Source organism: Hibiscus syriacus, unplaced genomic scaffold (assembly GCF_006381635.1).
Source record: "Hibiscus syriacus cultivar Baekdansim isolate YM2019G1 unplaced genomic scaffold, ASM638163v2 tig00110482_pilon, whole genome shotgun sequence".
Taxonomy (NCBI): Eukaryota; Viridiplantae; Streptophyta; class Magnoliopsida; order Malvales; family Malvaceae; genus Hibiscus; species Hibiscus syriacus.
Window position 1 is genome coordinate 4066483 of NW_024062758.1, and position 15011 is coordinate 4081493.

General features: G+C 36.7%; 3 protein-coding genes across 8 annotated transcripts in view; all 3 read left to right on the top strand.

Moving 5' to 3' along the window:
• LOC120128968 overlaps nt 1–15011 on the top strand; it is a 35780-nt gene that overhangs the window by 4178 nt on the left and 16591 nt on the right. For 2 of the 3 annotated variants that reach the window (XM_039146575.1, XM_039146577.1), the window contains exon 1: nt 1300–1357. The exons of the other annotated variant lie outside the window; for it this stretch is intronic. The gene's annotated coding sequence lies outside the window, so the exon portion shown is untranslated. Of the gene's footprint in view, nt 1–1299; nt 1358–15011 lie in introns of those variants that run through there. 3 annotated transcript variants of the gene reach the window in all.
• LOC120128966 (rhodanese-like domain-containing protein 6) lies at nt 4254–8000 on the top strand. Of its 2 annotated transcripts, XM_039146571.1 has the most exons (10): nt 4254–4519; nt 4618–4779; nt 5079–5184; nt 5314–5512; nt 5781–5862; nt 6036–6118; nt 6289–6421; nt 6562–6727; nt 7122–7403; nt 7458–8000. In XM_039146571.1, the coding sequence occupies exons 1-10, from the start codon at nt 4370–4372 to the stop codon at nt 7862–7864; spliced, it is 1770 nt and encodes a 589-aa protein (XP_039002502.1). In that variant the 5' UTR covers nt 4254–4369; the 3' UTR covers nt 7865–8000. The 2 variants fall into 2 exon arrangements, with proteins under 2 accessions (XP_039002502.1, XP_039002501.1); XM_039146570.1 differs by having other exon boundaries at nt 7122–7998.
• Nucleotides 8367–13860, top strand: LOC120128967 (intermediate cleaving peptidase 55, mitochondrial). Of its 3 annotated transcripts, XM_039146572.1 has the most exons (14): nt 8370–8629; nt 9216–9290; nt 9523–9786; nt 10089–10181; nt 10307–10513; nt 10653–10756; nt 10900–10966; nt 11092–11199; nt 11540–11632; nt 12373–12463; nt 12599–12669; nt 12887–12942; nt 13416–13476; nt 13631–13860. In XM_039146572.1, the coding sequence occupies exons 1-14, from the start codon at nt 8582–8584 to the stop codon at nt 13724–13726; spliced, it is 1434 nt and encodes a 477-aa protein (XP_039002503.1). In that variant the 5' UTR covers nt 8370–8581; the 3' UTR covers nt 13727–13860. The 3 variants fall into 3 exon arrangements, with proteins under 3 accessions (XP_039002505.1, XP_039002504.1, XP_039002503.1); XM_039146573.1 differs by lacking the exons at nt 13416–13476; nt 13631–13860 and adding an exon at nt 13183–13409 and having other exon boundaries at nt 8368–8629; XM_039146574.1 differs by lacking the exons at nt 13416–13476; nt 13631–13860 and having other exon boundaries at nt 8367–8629; nt 12599–12698; nt 12887–12930.

The window sequence follows — 15011 nt, forward strand, 5'->3', positions numbered from 1 at the left end:
CAAATCAAATTGGGTTTTGATAATTCCAGTCAATGATCTTTTAACCCAATCATACTCATCTAATGGGATATGCATCTCCCACAAATTCCTCAGCCCTGCTTCCTTTCCTGGATGACCCTCCTTAATCTCTTTACTCGCCTGGACTTCCCTTCGCTCATCATAAGAGACTAGTGCATCCTTATACGATCTCTCTTCCCTCAATCTACTGAACGACTCTGATCCGACTCCTCTTCTCGAAGTCACTCCCTTATTCAACTTATCTTCTTCCCTTCTGACATTACTATTATCAGCTTGCCTGAACCTCTTCTTCTGGTACATAGCTACTCCAACTGAGACTTTCTTTCCATCTATCCAAATACCATTCACATTTGCTACCGCCTTCTTCAACCCATCCTCCTTCGCAAACTGAACGAAAGCAAACGTATGGTTTCTATAGTTCTGCTTCCTGGAGCTACTCGGAATGTAAACTCGTATAACTCTACCTTGTTGTTGAAAGATTTCCTTCACTGTTCTCCAAGTTACCCTATTACTCAGATAGTTGACAAACACCGTCCAATCTTCACCGGAGGACTGACCGCCTATAACACCCTCTCTCTCTCTCGCTTTCTCTCTGACACTCTCTCTCATTTCTTTCATTTCCCACCAACTATCTTTTGATTTTAGTTTGAGGCTGCCTGGGCTTTGATCAATGTTGCCTCTGGCACATCTGAACACACACGAGTTGTTATTGAACATGGTGCCGTCCCAATGTTTGTGCAACTGCTTAGTTCTTCTAGTGATGATGTTAGAGAGCAGGTCAGTTCTTGTTTCAATAACTTATCTTTATCTCCTGTATTTGTTACTGAAAAATGACAAAAAATTCTTACTTTCCATGAATCTCTGACCATTACTATTTTTAGTTCTACATTTTCTAGGTTTATTTTATCAGTCACTTCATATATTTATATCCTGTCCTAAGTTGCTTTGTTTGCTCCCACTTAGAGTTATCTATGCTGGAATTAATTTCCATACTACATTTACTTTACTTGTACAATAATGCCTTTTTTTTTGTCAATCCTCATTTTATCCGTGTTCATTGCTTGTAATTACTGTTGTCACCCTATTTTCTGTTTAGGCTGTATGGGCTTTAGGTAATGTCGCGGGTGATTCACCAAGTTGTAGAGATCTAGTTCTTGGTAATGGTGCATTTATGCCATTGTTAGCTCAGTTAAATGAGCGATCAAAATTATCAATGATGAGGAATGCTAGATGGACATTATCTAATTTTTGCCGTGCAAGCCACCGACTCCATTTGAACAGGTTGAGACTTTGAGAGGCTCATCTTTAATTTTGTATAAGAGAAGTATTCACAGTCAGAGTTAGGTTTATTATTTTATTTTGGCGCAATGCTCTTTTATAATCTGTGGAGTTCATAATAGAAACTTTGTTTTCTTTTCAGGTGAAGCCTGCTTTAGCAATTCTAAGGGAACTTATCTACTTGAATGATGAAGAAGTTCTGACAGATGCTTGCTGGGCTCTGTCTTATCTTTCCGATGGTCCAAATGACAAAATTCAGGTTGTGCTTGAAGCTGGGGTCTGCCCACGGCTTGTGGAACTTCTAGGGTAAGCTTATGCATTCTCTACAGAATACTTGAAAGCTAATTACCCTTAGATTTTTTTCCTCGGGAATTTTTTAGCATTGATATCGTGCACCTTCTCCTTAGCTACAGCCTATTGTTTTTGCTTCTGTCACAGGGTTTTTATGTCTGTATACTTTGTCAGTTTTATACTTGTTGCAATATTTTGACTACTGGTGCTGACTAAAATTCATTCATGCCAGTCATCCATCACCTACAGTTCTTATACCTGCTCTTCGGACTGTGGGAAACATTGCCACTGGTGATGATAATCAGACTCAGGTATGAAGTACATTTATGCATGTTCACAGCCTTCTTCACATCAGTAATGTTTTTCTTAGATGCTGATTGATCTTCTTTACTGCACTGAATTTATTTGCTTCGTTTGGACTTTGGATTGTTCATGAAGCATAATCTGATTTTAATGATATAGTAAACAAACCCGTTCCTTTAAATAGAAACAGTACTTTAAAGCCCTATTGTTGTTGATTGCACAAAGATAAACAATTATTAGGAAGTTTTTTCTTTGTTTCCTTTAAAAGCTGCGAAATTACTCTGGGTATATTTTTCAGTTTGTGATTGACAACAGGGTGCTTCCTCATCTCTATCAACTTCTCATACAAAATCACAAAAAAAGCATAAAGAAAGAAGCTTGTTGGACAATCTCCAATATAACAGCTGGGAATGGAGCTCAAATACAGGTATAATTTTCCCTTCCCCTAATACTTTGAAGATTCTATTGCCTCAATGTATTCAGCAACGTAAAGGTACAACAATTTAATCACCTTGTTTGATTGCCTTAAAAGTGCCAATATGGCTTTTGCTTTTAGTGATGATTTCAAAGGTGTTGATATCATGTTGCTAACTTTTGTTCATTGTAATTGAAGCATTGATTTGCTTACCTAAGTGTGACTTCAACTAGTACTAGTTCTTGGGCTCTATATATCACATGAAAGGCACTCATGTTGTTATTATTTGTTTGATTTCCTGTGTTACAGGCAGTTATCGAGGCAAATATTATTCTTCCTCTTGTACACCTTCTCCAACATGCAGAGTTTGATATTAAGAAAGAGGCTGCATGGGCCATCTCAAATGCAACCTCTGGAGGATCTCAAGAGCAGATTAAGTATCCCCTGCTAGTCTTTTGCTTGCATTGCAGTTTTTCCTTTATTGGACTGCACATCCATGCATGTTTACAAAAAGACACATGAACACCGACAAACCTCCATACATTGATTCATGGGAGAATATATTATGATATTATCGTCCAAATGCAAGATTAAATCATGGTGCATACATGTATACTTGGATAGCAATGTGTCCTAAGTTGTTGGCATACACTCCACCTGGTGGCTTCAAATTTGGTTGAAGTATTTAGTTTTGAAAAATTGCCTTTAGTTTTGTAGGTCTTACTACTTTGCTTGCAGTGAAATTTTTAGATTTGTGTTTGCATTTTCATTGCTGTCAATGAGTCGGGGCTTTTATTTTGGTGCATGGACGCGAGGTCTGTTGCTTTTTTTTGGAGCAGGGTGTATTTCTCGAGCTTGAAAGGGCTTTAAATTTTATTTATATTTCTATATTTCATCCTACGTTCCATTGGAAAATTTTGCATGTAATAGTTATGAAGTTTGAAATTAGCATTAATGGTTTTCTTGCACTGCTATAGCTATAGGCATTGAGAGGGGCATGTCCTGTTGGAAACAGAGGCGTTGGCCAGGCCGGTGGTAGTAGTGTCATCTTATGGTGCAATGAGATGAAATTTATTAGTCTGTTTATCATTTATTTTCATATTTTATGTTTGTCTGTATAGACTATTGTTTCTTGTCTGCTCTCTATGCCACCACCAATTTGGTCTTCCAGAGTTGTGAAGTCATGTGTTTCCTAAATGGCATCCCTTTCGGTATCGTATGATATGTTGGTTGGTTGTTGGGTATCGGAAGACTTGAATTCTTACCTTTATCAATGTAATATCTTTGTTGCATTTCTCGAACCACTTCTGTTTTTGTCTCTCAAGTTTGCTTGTTGGCCTAGGTTGTTTAGCCTAGTCAACAATTCTGGTTTTCCCTATATGTTTTCGTCGATGTTGTACGGACTTTAGTCCCACTCGCAATCTTGTATAATCTCTTAAACAAAAGGGGAAAAGTGATGAAATATTATGGGACTGAAGGGCAATGTTCTACTCGTATAGCAGCCATGCTTGATGATGCCCAACAGCTTACACAAATGAAGGGAATTTCGCGTTGACGTTTCTAAACAAAATTATGAAGGGGCATTTCTTATCAGACATTCGACTCACAATCGATTCAAATATAATCCCTGGTAATCGGAAAAACCTTCATCTTCATTTTACGGTTGCCATATAAACCATAAAAATGACATTAAGTCTGCTTTACCTTTGAGTTCTCAAAGTGCGAAATTAACACAGGAAGGGATCAAATTGGTCGTTGGCGATGGAAAAGGCACAATAGGATGGTGAAGGACGAAAAGGGTTTTGTCAAAGACAGAAATAGTTAAATTATTATTAGTAGGAGGATTCAATTGCTATCTTATCAAAAATTTAAAATAAAAATGAACTCTATTAGTAATAGACCCTAATACCATTTGAAAAGAAACAGATAGTAGAATTAAAAAAAAAAAAGCAGTCAAGTGACGGAACCCAGCCAAAGATCAAGGCTCAAGGGTGTTCTTACTTATTAGGGTTTAGGGCTCAAAGTTCACACCAGAACAACCAAAAATTACTCTAACCGAAGAAAATGTCAAATGATAAATATGGAGTACTTCTCTATTACAAATTCGCTTCCATCCCAGATCTCAATTCTCTCTTCTCCTTCTACAATTCCAACTGCAATTCTCTGGGTCTTGTCGGCCGAGTCCGTCTCTCTCCTAATGGCGTTAATGTCACCGTATGTTCTGCTTGCCATTTCCAACCTTTTTTTGTGTAAAGTTGCATTCTTTGTAGTCCAAGGATGCTTGGGTATTTTTCATTTTTTCTGATATGCAGGTCGGTGGTTTGCTGTCAGCATTGGAGAAGCACATAGAAGCTGTGAAATCGAATAGTTTGTTCGAAGGAACTGACTTCAAACTTGCTTCTTCGCATCATCCTTTGAACGACAAGGTTGCTGCTGAATGTGGCTTTACTTCTCTTTCCATTCGTGTTGTCAAGGTTTGTTCCTTGCTCCAACCCTTTCAGGACCTGTTTTATAATAATTTTCAGCTTCCAAACTTGTCTTGTTACTTTAGACGCTCACTTTTAAAACCTCCTGAGGTTTTTAATGCTGGGAGGCATCTCTCTGCTTCCATTCGTGTTGTCTTGCTTCTATAAACTTCGAATGAGAGAGAGTTTTACTGAATGTGTATGCAATGGAGTTTAAGTCTGGCTTTGTACTGATGCTATCTAAGATATTTACATGTCCTATGTTGAAGTTTCCCGCCTGTGTAATATTTTGTTTTATATGTTCTTAGGAATTGGTTACTTTCAGTTCTCATCCCCTTTTAAAACCTCCTGAGGTTTTTAATGCTGGGAGGCATCTCTCTGCTTCCGAATTCCATTCTGTTCTTCAAAGTGCTGGTATGGACTTTGGTCTCTCCTTTTCAAAGGCTTCTTAATTACTTTTGATACTTCTCATCAGATATGTTTTTTTCTTGGCTAATGCTCGTGATTTTTGTGTTTATTAATGGTTGTTTTAATGCTTCTCAGGGCAACTTATGAATAATGGAAGTTCTACCGATGATAAGCATCTGGTTCTATTGGATGCGAGAAATTTATATGAGACAAGAATTGGCAAGTTTCATGCTCCAAGTGTGGAAACACTAGACCCAGGTATCAGGCAATATAGTGATCTGCCCTCTTGGATAGATGATAACTCAGAACAATTGCGCGGAAAGCATGTCCTCATGTAAGCATTCTGAATCCCGATAATGTTCTGTGGATTTGTATTCCAGTTCTTCAATGCCTGTGAATCATTGTCTGGATCCAAATTTATCAAACAACTATTCACTTGCACTTTTTGATCCCTTTGTTATTAGATGATATTCTTTTTGGTTGAAAGTCTGGTTACAGAATGTGGCAATAACTCACCCTCTCTAAACAATGGAATCTGTGATTAATGTTAATTATGTTCTTCCACCTTTTTGAAGATATTTTTTAACAGGATTGCATTACAGGTATTGTACTGGAGGAATCCGTTGTGAGATGGCGTCAGCCTATATTAGGTCAAAAGGTGCTGGGTTTGAGAATGTTTTTCAGGTTAGCTTCTGAAACCAAATAGAAAATTACCATCTTTAGCTTCTTGTTTATCTGTGGAATAATTTATAAGTTGATGTTTACTTATTCTGAAAATATCACCTGAAGTAAGTAAGCTCAACCCATTATGATGAGGGTAACCATGATAGTCTTGACTGTGTTGACATTATTTGCAGTTATATGGGGGAATACAACGCTATTTAGAACAATTCCCTGATGGTGGTTTCTTCAGAGGAAAGAACTTTGTGTTTGATCACCGGTATGGTTTCTTAGCTTGTAAACATGCCATTGTTGGCATATAACCCATATCCATATAGTATTAGTTTGTCATGTTCGGCAGAAAATAGAAATTGCATACTAGCATTATAGTCTAGTTCATGAATTGCGAGAACCAGTGATTTTCCTTATATTTCTCTGTATTGCTGATAGGATTTCAGTTGGGAGCTCGGATACTGGTATTATGGGTGCCTGCCTCATTTGTGGCTCTTCTTACGACAATTATTCTTCACGCTGCCGTTGCACTCACTGCAGAATGCTTGTTTTGATATGTGATAGTTGTCAGGTATGTTCTAGAATTATCTCTTTAGTCATCTTTTCCCACAAGATTCTGTTACATAATTACATTGAGGCTTATTCTTGTAAACCTTTTATTTTCTATATTTCATCATTGTTGTATCTGAGTTTTGTCATTTGGGGTGGCAGATAAAGAGTAATGCATATGTTTGTGAGCTGTGCCAGAAACATCGTTTGGATATCGGATCAATTTCATCTGTGGAAGATAGTGAGCTTCCAATAGTATTGGACGAAAATGACCTGAAATCTGTTTGTTCAGATTCCATAATCTCATCTCAGCTGCCTTCAAGAAATGGTAAGGTCTGTGATCTTGTATATAAGAGCAAATCTTAGGCTAAGCAAGAAATGCTAAGTAATTCATTGATTAACCTAATGACGTTAGGGATACTCTCGACTGTTTTTCATTATTATTAATATCTCGTCCTTGATATTTTTTTGTTTTTCTTTGTTATATTCTTTGGTTTGACACTTGTTGTTTCTATTTACAAAATCATACATATTGCATATTACGAATAGATTTGGAAATTATGTGTAAAGCTCATTTGCTAGAGAATTTTTCTTGAAACTTGCATTTTAAATACCGACTACTAGATCACCTAGATATCCCTAGTGCTTGTGAAGTTGAATGTTAGAATTGATTTCAATTTCCTTTTTGCTGGTCCTAACGTTGCTATAACTTCTATTGACAGGCTTTGCGCCTCCTAGGAAACTAAGAATTTTATGCTTGCATGGTTTTCGGCAAAATGCCTCCAGTTTTAAAGGAAGAAGTGCATCATTAGCCAAGAAACTTAAAAGCGTTGCAGAACTTGTTTTCATTGATGCACCCCACGAGTTGCCATTCATTTACCAATCTTGTACAGAAGTAAACAATAGTTGTGCTCCATCTTCTAGACAGCATGCTCCTCCACCAGAGAACTGCAAGAGGAAGTATGCATGGTTGGTTGCCCCCGATTTTGGTGGAGAGGTGGAAGCTGATTGGAAAATAGCAAATCAGCCTTTCGATCCTCTTCAATACCAGGGACAAACTGATGGCTTTGATGTATCACTAACCTATTTGAAAAAACTGTTCTCAGAGCAAGGACCCTTTGATGGAATCTTGGGGTTTTCACAAGGAGCAGCGATGGCTGCTTTACTTGGTGCACAAAGAGACAAGCTAAAGGGTGAAATTGATTTCAGATTTGTGATATTGTGCTCTGGATTTGCTCTTCCATTAGCAGATTTTGGGCGAAATCCCATTAACTGCCCTTCACTTCATATATTTGGTAGTTATCCAGGCAAAGACAAGCAGATCACAAGCCATACCAGCAAATACCTAGCATCAAGATTTGAAGATGGTTGCTCTGTTGTTATCGAACATGAATTTGGTCATATCATACCTACTCGGTCTCCATACATCGACAATATAAAGGACTTTCTTAAACGTTTTCTTTGATGTTTTATATATGTAATTGACTAGTTTTTTGGTTCAACATTTCCCGCCTTAGAATTGGGGTCTAGCTCTGGAATTGAAGAGACTGATTCTATCAAAACAAGCTGATTGTTCGATCACATTCTAGAAAGCTTGCACATTTTTAATTGAGAAACTCTTATCAACTCTTTAATGTTTAAATGATGTAATGATCCATATTAAATGAAAGAAAGAGAAAAGAGTGGTGACAAGCTTGCATTCTTGCTGGTTTAAATGTTCGGGGAAAAATGTTATTGTTGCCAACTATCTACTTACATCTGGCAGCTATAAGCACGATATTGCCATGTTGTGTACTTCCTATTCTATTGCAACCGAGGTGATTTAGAGCCAGAAAACGTTCTTGTTCAGTTTGAGCTTGCAGGTACAAAGTACTTCGATTTATATTGCTTATAAACTAAAAGTAGGGGAAAAATCCCAAATAATGGGAAAGAAGAATTAGACTTCAAAAGACTCCCAAATAAGGGGAAAGAAGAATTAGACTTCTTTCGATTAGTTGGGTGACCGAGTGTGTGCGGGAACTCCTTTCAAGTCCTAAAACCCTAAACTGGAATATACTTTTGACTTCCCAAAACCTCTTACAAATCATACCCCGAACACAACTTCTTTATATTTTTACTGAACAAACATTGGAACCAGAGCATACCTGTTTACCCAGCTGAGGAATCAAACAAAAACATAACGATGAGGATTCTGAGTAGGAGACTGCTGCACCAATTGTCCTTCAAACAAGTACCTTTCTTCTTCCTCGTCTACCTCGTAACTTCATTTTTTTGGCAGTAAACAGTACTCATGGTTGGTTTTATGCTTATTGGAACGAATGATCAAGTGGGTACTTTTCAAATTATAGATGCTCAGCGTCTTTTGCTTCAATTAACCATATTTATATCATCTTCCTTCTTTTTGGGACTTCAATATATGATTGTTAATTGAATTTTCAAATGGGATACTTCCCGGTTGGTTCATTCAGTTGGTTGTGAATTTTGAAGGTTTGCTTTACCAGCTTCGTATCAAAACTATGCTTATTTTAATCAAATTCGCTTTCTTTTGGTTTTAATTATTGTTTTGAAGGCTTTTTTATGAACGAATTTTAAACATGGGACGTCTTCTAGTTTAAAATTTTTTACATTTTTTACTTATCCTTTTTCTTTGAATGAAAATCGAAGGGTAAGGTTGTAACTATTATATGTTCAGTTCATACTATCAACTATTCAATTAGACAGTTTTGTGCTTGGATGGTATAAAAGAGATTTTCTGTTACTGGAAAACTATGATTATTCTATGACTGTTAACCATTTTAAAGATAATTACTTCATAGGCTATCCGTCTCCGTACGTATTCGACTGGGAAAGTTTCTGATTTTGGACAACCAACTCCTGCATCTCATCCTCAGGTGCGTTTCTTGATGCGTCCTCAAAACTCTGATGTTAGAAAATAAGATAGAGATTTGAGAAGTTATTTTTTAAAATGCTTTGGATGATTGGTCTGCAATTAATTTAAGGTTTTGGTAAAATAGCAATTTGATGCGTTCAGCTCCTTGGACAATGAGAAAAAGGTTTTACGTATGCTTTATGTTTAGTTTAGTATTTGTAAGTTTTTATTTTTACTTCATGCTTGCCTCGCAGTTGATGAAGGAAGGAGAACTTACCCCCGGTATAACTACTGAGGAATACATCTCTAGACGGAAAAGATTGTTGGAACTTCTCCCTGAAAAGAGCTTGGCTGTCATTGCCGCTGCCCCTGTAAAGATGATGACTGATGTTGTGCCGTATACATTTCGACAAGATGCAGATTATTTGTATCTTACTGGTTGTCAACAACCTGGTGGTGTTGCAATATTAAGTCACGAGTCTGGGTTATGCATGTTCATGCCAGAAGCAAAACCTCATGTATGTTGCTGTTGTCTGACTGAGTATTTTGATACTAAATGCTTCCCCCCCCCCCAATTTTTGCAATAAAAAGGATTTAACTTTTCCCCTTTTTTCCATTTTAAAATTATAAGATAGACAGTTTCATTTGTACTTTTCCACTGGGCGTGAACCAGGGTGACATGAAAACATCATGATATCTGTAATTCTTTAGTTTTGTAGAGAGGCTGAAATGATCTAATTCCTTCATGTCCTTCTTATATGCATGGCATGTTTTGACTTTTAAGTTCATTCAAAATTTTATGAAGTTATGGGGCGTGTAGGATGTTGTTTGGCAAGGACAAATAGCAGGAGTTGATGCAGCACTGGAGTTGTTTAAAGCTGAAGAAGCATATCCAATGAGCAAATTAGATAAGGTAATATGATAATCTGTTATATAGATATGATATCTCAAATGGCTTGCTTTGGATCATATGATATGATAAGGAAAAGGTAACATCTTTGTTTTTTTTTTTTAAATATTTTTAATAATGCCTGGCAGATACTTCCAAATATGATAAAAAGATCTTCCAAGTTGTTCCACAATAAGCTGACTGCTACACCAAGCTACACAGATCTGGAGACCTTTCAAAACGCAGCTCATGTTGGGAAAGTGAGCGACCTTTCCATTTTCACCCATGAGCTACGATGGGCCAAATCTCCTGCTGAACTTAAGTTAATGAGAGAATCTGCAGCAATCGCTTGTCAGGTGGTAATCAACTTTACTTTATAGTATTACTGAAATTTCACTTCATATAGATGCCCCTTTTGCTTATGAAATATTTGTAGTCTTGAGAAGGTAATTACTTCTCTGGTATTCATAATATTATATAGCTTTTCTTGGACAGGCTCTTTTGCAGACAATGTTTCATTCCAGAGCATATCCTCATGAGGGCATACTATCAGCTAAGGTTGAATACGAATGCAGAATGAGAGGTGCTCAGAGAATGGCGTAAGTTTTTGCCATTGTAAAAGACTTGAAAGCATGCTTTTCTTTTGCTAAATATTTTTGTTGGAGAAAAAAATATCATTAGTATCATTGTGAACTTATCTACCAGATATTTTTAACTCAGTAGTATCGTTGTCCTTCGCCAGATTTAACCCAGTGGTTGGTGGTGGGCCTAGTGCTTGTGTAATACATTATTCTCGAAATGATCAGAAAGTAAGTATGATTAATATGAGATGTTATCTTTTTTCAGATCACCAACAGAATGCAAATAAGATTTTCATGTCATGTTTATGTAAGGACGACCGATGGTAGATTTGACTTTGCTATTTGTCTTTCAGATTAAAGACGGGGATCTCGTTTTGATGGATGTTGGATGTGAGCTGCATGGTTATTGCAGTGATCTTACTCGTACTTGGCCACCCTGTGGAAGCTTTTCTTCCATACAAGTATGCTTTTGTATTATCAATTTGTTTCATGTGAATTTGCTTCCTTCATTTACAGAAAACTAATATTGAAACTGTTCTCTTTCTTTATCATGCAATGGTGTTATTTTCATTTTAATTGGTGTGATGGGGTTGATTAGCAGCATGTCTTCATCAATCAGATAGTTACAGCTTATCTTTATTGATGTCTTATGGACGATTCACTAAGTTATTCTGGGATGAGTACATGCTTGTTTAAGTTCCTTATCTTACTTGATAAAATTTTTGGTTCTACTTCTGTTCGTTTTTACTTGTCATATGACCTGAGTAGAGAAGCTTATAGCTTTGATTTTGAATTTTGCAGGAGGAGATTTATGATCTCATACTACAAACAAACAAGGAATGCATAAGGCTTTGCAAACCTAGTGCTACAATCCGTCAAATACACAACTACTCGGTATGGTATTAAGAGTTCAAAATCACAGATTTTTCAGTTTTCTTTGCTTATTTCTTTTTTCATTTATCCGTTGTTTTTGGGTGCTGATGTTTTCCACAAGAAAGGACAATGTACTGGTTCTTTCATGAACAACAAACTGTAGTACCTCCTAAAGTTTGGAAACAAATGCTTCATTTGTTACCAGTACATCTTGAACTATACATTCAATTTAAGATAAAACAATAAGTTTATAAAAGGAATTTAGTGTGCACATACACCCATGCAATCTAGTTTTCATCCTTTAGTTTGTTAAAGTTCATGGGAGCTATACTCTCTTCTGAATGTGAACAAATTAGGTATTTACCTTGTGGTACTGGATCCGTATTATTTCCACTTTTTTCTTTCTCAAGTTTCAGTTTTTTTTAAAAATGGCCAATATCACTTATTTTGATACACAGGGGTGTGCTTCAAATGAGCCATTGATCATATTAATTATTTAATTGTTGATTATTTATGGCATCGGCACATGTGCATGTTGTAGTAAGTTCGTTGCATATTTGGGCTATTTAATGTATTGGGAAGTGGGAGTGATCTAGATGATCTCCCTTCCCCATTGACTGAGCATATTTTACCCGTTTTTTATTTATTTTCTTTTGGAATAAGCATTTCTTTTGATATCTACCCGACTGCTACTTGAAGCATAAGCTGTGTTGGGTTGCAATGGAAATATTCTGATCATGTAATGTTGTGTCCTGTTGCAGGTTGAATTGCTATGCAAAGGATTGAAGGAAATTGGGATTTTGAAAAGGGATGAATATAGAACTTATCACCAGCTGAACCCAACTTCTATAGGTTAGACTAAGCTTCCATTGACTAGCTTTTTCGTCGACCTGACTTTGTTATGACATCAAAACATTATCATCTATTGTTTTGGTTTTCAAAATTGCAAATCAAATGATTATCGTGCCTGGTAAATTTCTTGTCCAGGTCACTATCTAGGAATGGATGTCCATGATAGTTCCATGATCATATATGACCGTCCTTTGAAGCCAGGAGTTGTAAGTTATCTCTTCCAGCGAAGTCCTTTGTCGGTATCTGCAACCAACTCCCCATTTTGCACTACCTGTCAATATAAGTTTTTTGCACTTCCATGAAATCCACACAAAGTACACAATAGGAGTAGTTGTTTCCTTTGTAGTTTCACTCGTAATATGAGTATATCCTCCTTGAAGTTTATCTACTGGAATGTTGATGTGAATTTACTGTCCATGGCAGGTTATAACCATTGAGCCAGGAATCTATATCCCATCTACTTTTGATGTTCCAGAGAGGTATTTATGGAGTAGCTAAACAGAAATCATTTTTAAATTCAAAACCTAACCTGGAGCTTCCTATGAACCATGCCCTAATGCCACTTATTATGCTTCCTTAAATACGTATCACTACAACTCAAAGTCTGAAAAACCACACTCATGAAAAATACTATTTCAGTCCGATATCTGATTAAGGATTGTTATATACCTTTATATGGGTTTGCTATGGTTATGCCATCATTTGTTGAACTGCAATAGTGGTGTCATAAGCAAGATGAACCTACGGCTTGTTGAGTGCATATACTTGGTTTAAGAAGCCAACTTTCATCTACCAGAATAAAATATACTTCTGAATGTATAAGGACGTCTAACTGAAAACGTCAGTGTTTGCATTTGAAGTCATTGTCATGGTAAAGAGTCCTTACTAAGATTGTCCGACATGGATTTGAAGGATGATACTTCTGGTGAAAGTTAATGAGGACGTGTTGTAGGTACCAAGACACAGGAATAAGGATTGAGGATGAAGTTTTGATTACCAAAACAGGTTGTGAGGTAACGACTCGAACTACATTCACACAATTATTATTACTTTTTCGATTTCATTCTTAAGGGGTTTGTCTGTATTTGATGTGATTTGTTGCTGATATTAATCAAGTGATATGGATGCTGTGTTTTTTTTTTTCTGATTGTGTAAATATGGAAACAGGTTCTTACTGGATCAATGCCGAAGGAGATCAAACACATTGAATCCTTGCTAAATAATTACAGCCATACAATGGGGTTGGAAGCCATAAGAGTATAATAGCTGCAAACCATTTTACGCAAAGATCACCACCTGCGGGCAATGGAGGTCATTCTTAAGACTCTATGCCAGTTTTCCAGCAGAAATGGCCTGTCCTGTGTGCATCTATTTGTACCCAAACATTTTCGGTGAGAGAATGCTCCATGTTCTTCTTTCTGTCCTATATTTTCAGCAAACAAGTGCTATCAACCAATTCTTTTGATCTTTGATCTGCAACTTTGTCAACGGCTAATAATTGTTTTATATTGATAGTCCATGAAATTACTGCAAAGTGGTATTACTTGTTACAAAGTGATCATCAATGACCTGCTTGTACAAAGCTGAGACAGCCACAGTGCCCCCCTCCCCCATGTCTGGTTTAACATTGTTATATCTCTCAAATCTCTTTTGCATTTTAGGACCTCCTAAGAATTCGAGTATTTTCAGATTTAGACAAATCTTACGAGATTTGTTAGAATCAAAATTAATTGGCAATTGACCATATCAACTTTATCTTGTTCATTTACAATTTACGAATATTCATAATGGTTTTAGACATGACATCTACATTAAGATATACTATAAAATCTTTTGATAAGATTAAGAGAAATATTTAAAAATCTTTCTTTTACACTTATTATTCTTCTTCCTCGTAAAGAAAAAAAGATTTGACACGAATTAATTACCGTCTAATCACTGATTGTGATTTTTCATTCAAACCAAACAGATGAATCATCCATCAATATTTGCTCTCATCAACATCAACAAAGTGGTAAAATATGTATTAGCATTGAACCCTTTGAATGTTAGGTCTCAGGATCTCCCACACGTTTCTGGTTCATCTTTATGACATGATATGTTACTTGAAAAAACCGGAATCCCATTCCCACGTAAAATAACAGTTGGCGTACGGGTTTAGGCAAATCCTTTTTCTCTCTTTTAATGTCTGTTGCAAGTTGCCAACTGTTATCAGAAATTCATTAATAACCAAACAGCAACAAGGTAGGCAAAATTTAGTGCCCCTTTCTGTTCACCTAAATTACTCGGCTATACCAGTTAGCTCACCTAAGCCACTGCACCTGAACCAGAAATGGGAAGCAGCCAGAATGGACCAGGAATCATCATTTATGGCTAAAACCCAAGTCCGAAAGCCATGCATGCCTGCCACTTGTCATAATGGCATTTTAGAAATATTTTGGTGCCCACAAGGGTGAATACATAGCTTTAGAACTATATCAATCGCCATCGTCTTTTTCACTTTCGTCGGCCATTAAGCTGTTTTTCTTTCCCCCACTAGTTCTCAGGT

Bases quoted from the DNA above. Each gene is read 5' to 3' on its own strand.
- LOC120128967 (XM_039146572.1), top strand. From the start codon at position 8,582: ATGAGGATTCTGAGTAGGAGACTGCTGCACCAATTGTCCTTCAAACAA. The intron at 10,182-10,306 runs GTAATATGATAA...AATGCCTGGCAG, and splicing joins CAATGAGCAAATTAGATAAG to ATACTTCCAAATATGATAAA. The intron at 10,757-10,899 runs GTAAGTTTTTGC...GTCCTTCGCCAG, and splicing joins AGAGGTGCTCAGAGAATGGC to ATTTAACCCAGTGGTTGGTG.
- LOC120128966 (XM_039146570.1), top strand. From the start codon at position 4,370: ATGTCAAATGATAAATATGGAGTACTTCTCTATTACAAATTCGCTTCC. The intron at 4,780-5,078 runs GTTTGTTCCTTG...ATATGTTCTTAG, and splicing joins TTTCCATTCGTGTTGTCAAG to GAATTGGTTACTTTCAGTTC. The intron at 5,513-5,780 runs GTAAGCATTCTG...ATTGCATTACAG, and splicing joins CGCGGAAAGCATGTCCTCAT to GTATTGTACTGGAGGAATCC.